Source organism: Photinus pyralis, unplaced genomic scaffold (assembly GCF_008802855.1).
Source record: "Photinus pyralis isolate 1611_PpyrPB1 unplaced genomic scaffold, Ppyr1.3 Ppyr1.4_LG5, whole genome shotgun sequence".
In the NCBI taxonomy this organism is placed as follows: Eukaryota; Metazoa; Arthropoda; class Insecta; order Coleoptera; family Lampyridae; genus Photinus; species Photinus pyralis.
In genome coordinates this window covers 17206377-17219012 of record NW_022170596.1, presented here as the reverse complement: position 1 = coordinate 17219012, position 12636 = coordinate 17206377, and the positions used below count along the sequence as shown (strand labels likewise).

The window sequence follows — 12636 nt, the reverse complement described above, 5'->3', positions numbered from 1 at the left end:
GGCCTCATGGATCCTTCGCCCGTTTCTCTATGGTGAGTTCTACCTGTACTGGGACACACTGTATTTCACGATGTTTGAGGTATCGATGGAATTGAATCACCAAAAAAATAAACGTGAAATAAATGTCAGAAACGCGCTGTTTGAACATTATTTGTATTAGCTCAATTCAAACAGCATCGTTGTTTAAACAATGACAGCGTAGGTGCATGCCGATTGACCGCATAATTTTATAATCAATTTTAGATAATTTACCTAACTTAAAACAATGGGCATTGTTAATTATTCCATGATAGCGTATGGATTGATACTGAAACCTGTAATGTGTATTTATGTTCTTTTCTAGCATTAAATTCTGATCGTTTCATTTCCGTTACTGGAGAAACCACAAAAATATCATTCTTATACTTAATGAATTGTTTTCTTCCACTTGGCATCATGCAAATAACAAACGACTGTAATATTAATAGTGCATCTTTTTATTTTCAATTATGGATGTATGCAGTGTGTTCCAAATGAAAAGGCACTATTCCTCACTTTCTTGTTATAGTTATAGCACAGACAGAGACAACATGTTGTATGTGGTTAGAGTATTTAATTTATTTGAACAATACCTGGTTTCAGAACGTCTTTAAATTAATGTGAAGATGTATGATCCATCACAATCCATAGTAGGTGATATAGGTACATTACAAAAATACCTTCTCAGAGAAGGATCACTCATGTTAGATTTAGACATGAAAATGTCAAATTTACGATTTTCTGAAAGTAGAACGTTTCTCGAACTCGATCAATCTTGAATACAGTTCTCGCCCTTCTCTGAATGTTGAATCTTCCCACACACTAACAAACTAACGATTTTCACATTTTTATTACTTATGAAGCATTGAGCAAAAGTTAAAAATTTTTGCATTAGTAATGGCATGAGTCGATTTTATTTCAAATCAACTCTCGAGTAAAAAAAGGTCATAACATTTTTTTTCTTCCGGTCAGAAATGACGTTGTAAAAAAATGTAAACAGCACATTTTTTAAAAATAATGTTAAAATATCTTTTTTTGCCTAGAATACTTTGTCTTGGGTAATGTACGTAAGTATTTTGTTGCGTTTTTTCGAAGGAATTGCGCTATTTCTTGTTGAAAGACAGTGATGTTTACATTTTTGAAAGCAAAAAAATCTCTATCAAATGACACAAAAAGTAAAAATAACTTCCATAAGAAAAAACATAGTTGATGATGGTTAACCGGAGATGAAACGTAGGATTTAAAATTTAAAACTAACATCTTGTAGAGGGAAAAAGTGGTCATAATAATTGGTTATTTTTTTGAAAAAATTGATTAAATAACTTCAGTAAAAATGAAGACGATTTTGCAACATGTCGTTTTTTTTCGGATATCTCCGAAAGTACCTAGTCGCAATTTTTTCAGTTTCAAAACTGCATTTTGTTAACCATCAAAATCCGCAACTTTGCCAAATTTAAACTACCTAGGTACCTATCTCTTACAGTTCCCGAGATCCCCATGGTGGCCCTCGAATTTGAATCAGCCTGTATAGTGCATGCTGTCTTTCCGAGTTTTCGGTCTTGCTGTAAGATATCACGTAGTATCTAATTGCACAGGAATAATAAATACATTTGACCTGAAAAGGTTTATCTCTTGAAAAATATTCTTTAATTTTCGTATAAACAAGCCAAAACTAAACATTTTCAAAAAGCTAACGCAGTGTGGGCACGTGCTAGATTAATAGTAGGTATGTACGTATATACAGGATCTCAACGCAGTGTCTTGTAGAGCCCAAGAAGTGGAAATGTACAAGTGTTTTTTTTTAAATTTTTTGTATCTGTTCAATTAACATCAGAAAAAAACGAATTCGGCAAATTTCAATTTTTCTGGCATATCTTCGGAAATAATCGGAATTTTCTGATTTTCTTTAAAAACTGATAATACCTAACTGTTTAATTATGCATCTTTTCACTAATTTAACCATCGTCGTATGTTCTATGGTTTCGGAGATCCCCATGCTAGACACCCTTTTCTCGGACACAGTGTATAAGATCTACGACCCATCTATATAGGAATCTATTTTCTACCCCGAAGAACAACACCGGTTCAAAATAAGTTCGCAAAAATTTCACCTTTTGTTCAATGCTACATTAAGATCACAAGCAATTAGCTTAGTTTTTTGGTGATGCCTACCGTGTCGACGCGACGGTACATTTTTTTGCGTAAAACGGTATCGGTAATATTATTGAATATAAACACTATTTAATGGTAAAACCGATAAGGATCATAGATGTAGGTAGGTAAGTGTACCTGTAGAATAAGGACTAACGGAAGATGATAATTTATACCAGTATATTTGAAAGGTTACAGTAATGCGACGCAATGTAAATACTGGTCGCGCCATTGTTTATTATAACAATTCATTCATAAGTCATAACCTTGGTCATAACTGAATAAACAATGGTCGCGCTTTTAATGCAAACCTAAATTTTAGTTATGGGCGCGTACCACTAGGTAATTGTAAAATTCAGCGCTGCAGTAGAATAGTGAAGTGCCCTAAACGTACGAGTAAATGAGTAATGTAATAAGTGATTGTATTTAATTGTATTAATTTCTTGTACCTAATATGTTAATGTACCTATTCAGTATTGTAGTTTTTTTGTGACAAATTCAGATTTCCCAAAAAAAAGGGACCCATAGAAGGTACACTACCGGGAAGTGTCCATTTCCAACCGTTAAAGCAGGGAAAAATGAAAATGAAATTTTAAGTTTTTCGGTGATGTCTCAGTTATTTTCAAAAACCTCAAAAGATTTGTACATTACTCGATAGACAATAACAAAATCAATGATACTACACACTTGGTATTTGATTTGGGCATCAGCCTTGCATGTTTGCCTCGAATTAAGTTTACAATGTATTTCTTATGGCAATAATTCCATGGCTGATTATGATTGAAACCAAATTCGTTTGTTTATTGACACGCATAGTCACCATCCACACGACCATGGAATTATGTTCAGTATCTATGGTTTTCTTATTAATGACTTTAGATAAAAATGACAGAATTCGTGTGAATAATATAGGCAGTTTCCTTTTATAGAAAGTGGTAGATGCATTAAAATATTACCCTGAGAACAGCACCTTCTATTTCACAAATTTCTAAATCGGACAAACTTCTAGACAGTCCTAAAAAAACAAGGCCATGTGAGAAACCCGTTACCGATGTTGAAGGTTTCACACAAGCAGAAATTACATGCGACATTATCCAACACAGTAAGTTAAAACGCACATTAAAAGTTCGAATGCAGATAGGCGTTTATATCCACTGTGCAAAAATTATATTATACTAAATTCTTCTTCTTCTTACGCTTCAATCTGTTTAGCAAGTAAATGAGAAAGACGTATTTAATGGGTCAAAAAGTTCCCTCATAAAAGTTATTGCGAATATTGGTTTCCGCACGGATATACATAACAACGTATATCTGGCTTTTCCGCTATCAAAAATATAATCCAAGAAAAGGCAAGGCACAAGTGCGGCATGGTTACAGCACAAAATATTGAGTTTCCAAGTGATGCATTGAAAGTGGAATTGCTGGGGATTGTTGCAAGGTTTGTTGCCTTAAATTCCATGCAGCATGGTTTATTGGTAGTAATACTTTTAGTTTCGAGACTAAAAATTTAGACACACACCTGGCATTAGAAAATGTACATGCGGTACTACGGTTGCTTGCCTACCACTGCGTTTTTAATCCCATCGAAAATATATGGGGAATTTGCAAACAACATTTTAACATATTGGTAAGAAAGGTTACGGCAGAAAAAAGTGTTTTGATTTGTGGCAACAAGCCATTGATGCAGTTGCACCTGATATGTGGAAACGCACTGTGGACCAACAAGCCAACAACATTATTTTAGATTGGTGGCACCGACAAGATGTAGCCCCACTAATAATTAATTTGGAAGAGGATTCAGATGAAGATGAAATTTTTGTAACTGATGATTCAGATTAAGGGACTTTAGGGTTCGAATGTTTCGAGAATGCCCAATATTGTCGAACGATGTTTTATAGGCTGAAGTCGTGCGAAGACACCACCTACTGTTTCAGCTACGCTACAGGGGTAGGTATATCTCAAAGATATTATGAAATACTACTAGAAAGGAGGCTCAAACAAATAGAACCGCAACTAAACGAAGCCCAAAGTGGATTCCGGAAGGGTAGAGTAGACTGTAGAAGTATACAAGAATTTATTGATGCAAGATCACTTGTTCGCGATAAAACAGCCTACGGAAAATATAAAAACAAAAAACACACAAATATACCTAGCATTTTTGGATTTAGAGAAGGTCTTCGATCGCATACCTATCACATGAAACAGTATGAAAAAGTCTCGAAAAAAGAGGGATTAGGGAGAAGTTGATACGAATTACAGATACATACTGAAACATTTTTTAGTACTTTATGTAATTAGTAGTATTATAATGGTAGTATCGTTGAGTGAAGGATTAGGGATTACTCAATGGTAGTATCATTGAATTTATAAATTCAATGGTAGAGGCATTGAATTGTAGAGGTTGTTGATGTAATGGGTATTCTACCAACAATGCAGGGCTGATCGTATGGCTGCGTACACATGTATTCTCTTCCATTGATTGCAAGATGCAATAAATATATATATATATAGGCATGTTAGGGATAATCTGTTTTATTTGGCTAGTTTAGTTTATATACTAGCCGGATAGTATGTAAACTATCAAATGTATAAACCTCTCTTCTCTCTCTCATTTTTTACCAAATGAATTTCAAGATATGTAGGATGGGTTAGATTTGGAAACACGACTGTAATTTACGCTGGTTTCAACACAACGGTGCCCCGCCACACAACTAACTGCAAGTTAAATATTATAATATTGATTATAATAGACTTAGTAATTAAGAGAACAAAAATGTTTCCCATGGCAAACTCTGTTTTTACTACTCTTAATAATGTAAAAAGTTGTGTATCATGTTTATTTGTCAAAGTAAGTACAATGAACCTTATATCATTGTAAACTGAAAAAATGCACTTTTTAAAAATGTCACAGCCAACTATGATTACCTACCATTTAAAAAAATGTAAGTTTGCGTTATAACTCGAAAATTATAAAAGAAGAAGAAATATTAATAAATGTACCTTACTAAGCGGAAAAAATCTACAATTTTTGTTCTTTACATATTTCTGTATTTCTAATACTAACGATTCTACAACAGTTAAATGAAAAATCACTAAATCTGTTTTTTGCTCATATCTAGTAAACTGTGGATTTTTTAAAAAACAAAAGCATATCTTGGATAAACTCTTAAAACTACAACTCTTTCCTCATTTAACCGAATCTCTATGTCTTACGGTTTCCGAGATCCTAATGCTTAAAATAAAAAAAACTCACCCTGTACATTGTTTATATACAAAAATTCGTAAACAATTAAAGGAACAAAGCTAAATAATCAATTTAATCAAAACAACAACGTTACAAAATATTCATGACATATTGTAATAATACCTGGATGTGAAAAGTGTAGGTAATTACTTGCAGCAAGCAAGCAAGCGTCAACATCAGCAGTTAAATATGTATATTACAAATATAAATAACAAGTTAAAAAATATTTTATATACCTATATATAACATATTTAAATATGTTACTTATAACATGACAGTATCACATAAGCGTTAATGATCTAAAACAAGCCATTTTTCTGAAAGCTGTTCAATTTGTCTTGTAACTAGAGGATCACGAACTCGCAATCGTACTTCCAGTTTCCCTCCTACCTTTTTCCTTCCATCCACCAGCTGCAATTTAATAAATACTACTAAAATGTGACACCAACTAGTGATTCTCCTATAGTAACAAATTTTAGCCAAACTATTTTCTATTTGGCATTTAATTTGTTCTAAGTATAGCCATACTACGTTCACAACTCCAGATGCAGTAGTATGGGGTCTTATGGACGAAATGCCTCTTTTACTAATTTGCATAATTCTTCAATAACGCTATCCGTGTTCCTCATCGCAATGATACCAAACTGACATATGCTGAGCCGTGTCTGAATGAAGCCATAATCTTATCTCCTTGTCACGTTCGTTAATAAGTTTGGCGAGCATATGGTGTATGTCCGTAAGCATCATACCGCATCTGGAGGCGGGAACCCCCTATAGTGAATACTTACATCAAAACTTTCGTGAAGTTCACACCGAGTTTCCAAAGGTTGAAGTTTAACAGTGACGGTTCCTAGGAGTGTGTCGCCACGAAAAAATCCACTGAAACAGCAAGCCCAATCGCTAGCAATACAGCTAGCATACCAAAAAAAATTGTTGCGTATGACTTATGGACCATTTATTAGGTATATTCCATATTCAACGTTAATCACATTTTGAATTTAAACAAAAAGAAAAATTGTTGAATATGTAACATAATTGATAGTGTCAGTATTGCATAATTAGATTTTGCTCGAAGCAAGCAAAATAGAATATATATGATCAAGTGACACAAAAAATAAAAATAACACATCAACTCAACGAAACATTACTGAATAAGTTAGAGACTTTACCTTGGAAGTTGCTTGTATGAAAATCCGCCTCCAATAATATTAAACAACATTTAGAGATATCAAATAGCCCATAAGACATTTGGAAAACTAAGTGAAATTAAAATTTGTTAGATGTAATCACCACCCCCAAAATTAGCAATATTGCAGACTAAAACAAATGCAAGCAACGTTGTGTAATTGATACTCCAAATGCAAAGTTAGTTAGGTCCCAATTATTAATTAATTTTTTACTCGTTTTAATTGTGACACTCCAAAAATGTATTATGGTGATTCACCGAATCACACAAAGAGCAAGCAAGGTAATAAATTAAAGATATAAAAGATACTGATCACAAATCAGCGCATGCAGTGTAAAAAAAAGAGCACCATGATCAGAATAAATGGATTCATTATGAATGAAAAGAAAATAAAGGGTACAGATTACAGGAAAAGACACAATTTGCCAATTGTGCGTTGGAAAATGTATTATTTATTAAAAATTCAGAAATGACAACCAACATTAGTGACCTATGAATGTAGTTTTTATGTGGTCAGTATAGTAGCAAGCAGCAAATGATATAGATTGTTAGAAATATTGAGATTTAAAAGAATTACAAAGATTAAAAGAATCAGAAAAAAAAAACTAAAATGGCATTGGGAAGGCTGAAGCATAGTGTAAAAAATAGACCACCAACAGCAACAATATATAAAAAGTGTCATAATAATAATAATAATAACGTAATTAATCCATATTTGGTCAAGCAAGTAATGTCTTACTAACTTGCTAAAAAATATCGACATATGATCTCAAACCTCTTCAACAAGATCAAGGTCCCCTCTTTTTGTAAAAGGATGTTCAGATCCAGATCAATTTTAATCATTGATGTCTATAAACATTATGTCAAATGATGATTTAGATGTATGCTGGCAAATAAATTAATACAAGCAATGCTAAAAAAGCGCAAGAAATGCCAAACATACATTTAGCGTTAATAAAATTGGGCCTACAAAAAACATGGTAGACAGTTACCTACGTATGGCGTAACCCTAAATACCTATGTAAAATTTGGGAAGTAGAAGTTTATCCAAAATGTTTCGTTTGGAAAGATGCCTTCTAAATTCCAAGATGTGTGTTACTTTACCTAGATATAGGGTTGTATCAGATAAAAATCTTTTGAATTATGTATTTGAGGAAAAAATTTTATTCCTGATCACAAAAACGTTAATCGTGTTGTAATAGGCAAATGGTTAAAAATTTTAGGCAGTACCAATGTTAGACAAAAATATGTACAGGGTGTCCTATTAATAAAGGTCACAGGACATATCTATGGAACCGTTAATTGCACAGCTTGGGTAAAAAAATAGTCTAGGAGGAAACGCTGGAAATAATTTTCAAGTTCCTAGGTTTGCCGCTAGAGGGCGTACGATTCATAATTCACATAAAGTAGAAAAACGATGTTTTTCCTAGAATATACCCAACAAACATGCATAAAAAAGACATACATCGCAATCTTGTATAAATTTTGCTTCATTTTGATGCAGGAGAAAATCTCTTTAAGGAGTTGAATGTAATTTTGGTTTAGGTGAACCGATTTTCACAAAATCTCATTCTTATTGGAAAGAGCTCTCTTCTTGTAATCAGATTTTACATAAATAGTCTTTTTAGTAAACGTGATGAGTGGTAGAGGGCGCGGTTTGACATTAATTAAAACTTTATAGGTTTTCTTAAAATAATCAAATGGAACGATATAATTTTTATATGATATTATCAAATAAGATGGAACTGAAAATATCAGTGAAAACCGCATTTTGATCTGGTTCCTAAACAGTGATTTAAATTGCAATATTTATCCATGTTGCCTTTGAAACAAAAGAACCATTGGCACGCAAAAACTACTAGGTTTAGTTTATCATTATATGGGCTACTGTTGCAAAGAAAAATGTAAATTGATCATTTTCAGATACATAGTTCCTAGGAAATACATTTTGGACCTTATTATATGGGATAAATATAATTATGGTGTCACCTAACTTTTGTTACGTATTTTACATTTTATATAGAGTTGCAAAAGTAAGTAATTAATACAAAAAAAACTTAATCATCTGCTGTCTTATTAAATACAATGATGTTGCAATTTTAAAATAAAAAAACAAACCCAAATGAACTACAATTGGGCACAAATGCATTTAATTTGCAGCACATAGCAAACAAAAAGCCGGAGCAGCATGCTTACTTACCCTTTAGAATACACTTCCAACTTCACACTCTGCCTCTTGAACACTCGAAGACATGGCCTGGCCGTCCTTTGTATTGGTAATGTGAACGTTTCATCATATTGAGGATTATTGGTATCTTTAACTACTGCAGTTTTGTTTCTAACAGGTTCTTCCTACAAAATCAATCATAAAAATTGAAAACATCAAATTTGAAAGAGAAAACCTGTGGAAACGGAAACTCAAACTTAACGTATGTGTCGATACTGTCCGGATTGCTGCAATTGTAATTAATACCCCTAAGAATAGTTAACTGTAGGTCGTTGTCGTTCAGTTCCGTAAAACTTTTAACAATTGAGAAATTTTTCGTCTCGTAATGAAACTTAGGCAGTTGACTAGTGTGTTTTCGTTTAGCTATTCGAATTATATCTAAATCTCGCGTGACGCTCAACGCCAAATGCTCAAAACGGTTCATGCCGGCAACGTCTCCGATCGCCTTGTTATGGTCTCTAGTGCTTAGTGCCATCTTCAATTGTTTCGTTAGCTGCTGCTCAAGTCGTGTGAGAATATCCAAATGTTCGGGATCGATCTCGCCTCCTTCTTCAACTTCTTCGGCCAAAACAACTCCATATCTACAAATAATATGAATTCTTAATCAATCATTTTCTGATGCTGAGATATAGGCGAGCAAATTATACAATCCGTCACAGACAGTTATAGGACTACACAAGTTTTTTTGAAAAAATTGCTAATTATACAGGGTGGTGACTTGCGTAACGCATCATAGGGATTTCAATGTAAAATTCATAACATGCGATTATTGGCTCCCCAAATTATTTTAGAGCAAAAATGTATTAGTTTTTTGTAGAAAAAAATTTTTTACGCCAATTATAAAGACGGAAAATTGGAAAAATAAAACCCGCATCTTTTTTAATAATCTGCGATGCCATGGAATTTTATAAATTTAGTCAATTTAAGAAAAAACTATAAATATCTGTCATCAATAAATTTGTATCTCAGTGTTGTTTTTCCTTTAAGAAATTGTGTAAATGCGTAATTCTGGTTTAAATTTTATCGCTTTTGTAATTTATTCAATTTAAATAAGGTGTTAGAAGTAAGACACATCTGGTCGTTTGTGATAAGGAGCTTATCAGGCGAAAATTAATTAACGCACGTGTTTTATCGCAGTTAAGAGATAACGAAAAGATAAGGTGTTAAGCCAGACACAGACTTGTCTTAAGACTTACGTGTGTGATTTTTCACAACAGAGGATGAGGCTTTGTTCACAGTTTTTGTGTAGATTTTGCGGGTAAATATTTCGGAAATTATTCCAAGAAAATTCTTCCGATTTTGAAAAAAAATTCAAATTTTTGAAATTATTGGAGGTGTAACTACCAAAAGAAGCATTTTAATTTTTTTGACATAACTGATTGTTTCACTCTATATAATATTATCATATTATGTACTAGTTACTCACTCTTCATCCAGTTGTGATTTAACAGAAGGAGGCACTGGCAATGTTGCGATATCAACAGGCAGCCCTCCCTGCGCTGCATCAATCAACGGATCAAATCCTTTTGCAGTTCTTAAATATTCCTTTGCCTGCTCCAACTCGCCCTTTTTCTTCGCGTTCAAAGCGGCGTCTTTAAACTCCTTCTGCCTCGCTTTCAACATCTCAACTTGTTTGTCAATTCGCGACAGCGCCGAGTTCTTTTTGACAATTTTCGGCTGCGACGGCGAAGGCTTTGGCGCCACGACTCTCTCTGGTACTTGCGGTTTTGGGGGTTCGACAGGTTTTGCCGCCGCCGGTACCGGAATTGGACCGTATCCTGGAGGTGTGGGTAATTCGTCAACCGGAACCGGTTTTCCGGCATTGTGAAGCTTAATGGCATCTTGAAATTGTTTGACAATTCGGCCCATCCTTCTCGCTTTACTCGCATTTCCCTGTTCCTTGGCGGATTCCTCTTGCTTTTGGTATACTTCTAATCGCTGTTGTAGGGCTTCCCCAACAGATGATGCTGTAATCAGAGCGGGTTTGGGTGAATCTTCTGTGGGTTCTTCCGCCGAATCACTTCGTTTCTGCACTTCACTTTCCTCACGAGCCACCTCTTCGGCCGGTGGTCCTGGCATTAGGCTCAAATCAACAGGCTGTCCACTTTCCACAGCTTTGATCACTAATTCAAACTGCTTTGCAGTCTTAATAAACTTCATCGCAAGTTCACCATTTCCCCCTCTTTTTGCTTGCAATGCAGCCATTTTATATTCATCTTTACGACTATTTAATAACTTTAATAATTCCTCATTTTCGGGACTTAGGCCCGATGGAGAAATTTCTGGCGAAGGCTGTTCTACAGGAGGGGGCGCCTCAAAATCAATAAGAGGACTTGTAGGAGCAGGCCTTGTAGGTTGAGCTTGTTCATTTTCAACAGGTTTAGGCTTAACGGTAACAGCAACCTCGGGTGGAATATCGTCACGATTTATGCCACGCCCACCACTTGCTTGTTTTATGAGATCCTTCAATGTTTTAATACCACGCCCCAACCTCCTCACTCGACTCGTTTCTCCTGACTGTGTGGCATTTGCTTCTGCAGTTTCGTACATTTTTAAACGACTTTGTAAAAGTGGCATGATATCAGTCTGAGGTTCTGGTGATTTAGGTGTTGGATCAGGCTCAGGTTCATCTCCTACACAGAACAGAATTACATATTAAAAATATATTTATACTGGATTCTTTGATTTCAAAGAAGTAGAGAAGCTGTAACTGAACCCTAGCTGAAGCCTATTCAGAGATTAAGATCTATTTCTTATTTTTTTTTATTTAAGAGGAGGGGGGTCAAGTTAGGTTAAATCGTTGGGATAGACCGTGCAAACTGGTACAGTATACTATGAAATTACGAAGAATAGATTAGAGAAACAATTGAAAATCACCATCAAATAGCTCGCTCTTAATAGTAGCACATGTTTAGAGAAAACTGCATGGAAATATCACATCTCGTTTACAAGTTACCTACATAAGTTATTTAAACAATGGTGCATGGTTGTTATTCAGGAAGGGTCGTTTTAGATGTGCAACCCTATAATACTTGCACCCACCTGTAATTTGGCTTAATTCGTTCAATAAATCTGGATCATCATCATCTCCCGATAATTCTTCATCTGAAGGAATATCACGCAGACTTGCGGCTATCATCACATCTAGATTAGCTACAGGAGCTGGCTTCTTACGCTGTGCCCGTTTCTGTTTACCGCCTGCCAAAGCGAGCAGCTCAGCTTCTAAATCGCTATCGTTACCATCATCGTCATTGTCACCATTGTCCATTGATGGGATACCAAATATTCCATACTAAAACTCAATTTTTACCATACAAGCTACAAAAATCACAATTTACCTGCGAAAGATCTCTGTTGGAGCGATCACGTTTAGTTTTTGCAGACATGACCAATATCTAATTTTCCGAAAAGGTTACCTTGAATCTAGACTGACAATATTATGGATAATTATCTTATCAGCAAAACTTTCTTAAAATAAACAATGACGAATAATTTTAAAAACAGCTGATTGTGGGGTGGGCGTTCCCAACGTTAATGACGTTACTATGACGTACAAACGTAACGATTTGTCACTAAAAACCCAACGATTTGTTTGGGCAATGCCGTTAGTATAATATTCTGGTATACTTAATAAATAAATAATTTGATGGCTATTTATCACAAATAATTTTTGTATATATGCTATTTATGTATACAAAAAATGAATTAAAAAAAGTGACACATTCCAGTGGCGTAGCATAGCCGTGTTGCATTTTACCTACTGTCCAGGTCCATTAGACCTACTGCAAATTATATAGGCGCTTTCTTTCG

At 34.5% G+C, this 12636-nt stretch overlaps 1 protein-coding gene across 2 annotated transcripts; it reads right to left on the bottom strand.

Moving 5' to 3' along the window:
• Positions 1–5592: 5592 nt before the first annotated feature.
• On the bottom strand, positions 5593–12404 carry LOC116171890 (coiled-coil and C2 domain-containing protein 1-like). Of its 2 annotated transcripts, none has more exons than XM_031488921.1 (7): positions 12165–12404; positions 11869–12118; positions 10253–11459; positions 9002–9407; positions 8800–8951; positions 6202–6325; positions 5593–5824 (listed from the first exon to the last, which is right to left on the bottom strand). In XM_031488921.1, the coding sequence occupies exons 1-7, from the start codon at positions 12210–12212 to the stop codon at positions 5705–5707; spliced, it is 2307 nt and encodes a 768-aa protein (XP_031344781.1). In that variant the 5' UTR covers positions 12213–12404; the 3' UTR covers positions 5593–5704. The 2 variants fall into 2 exon arrangements, with proteins under 2 accessions (XP_031344781.1, XP_031344782.1); XM_031488922.1 differs by having other exon boundaries at positions 6202–6292; positions 12165–12401.
• Positions 12405–12636: the final 232 nt, after the last annotated feature.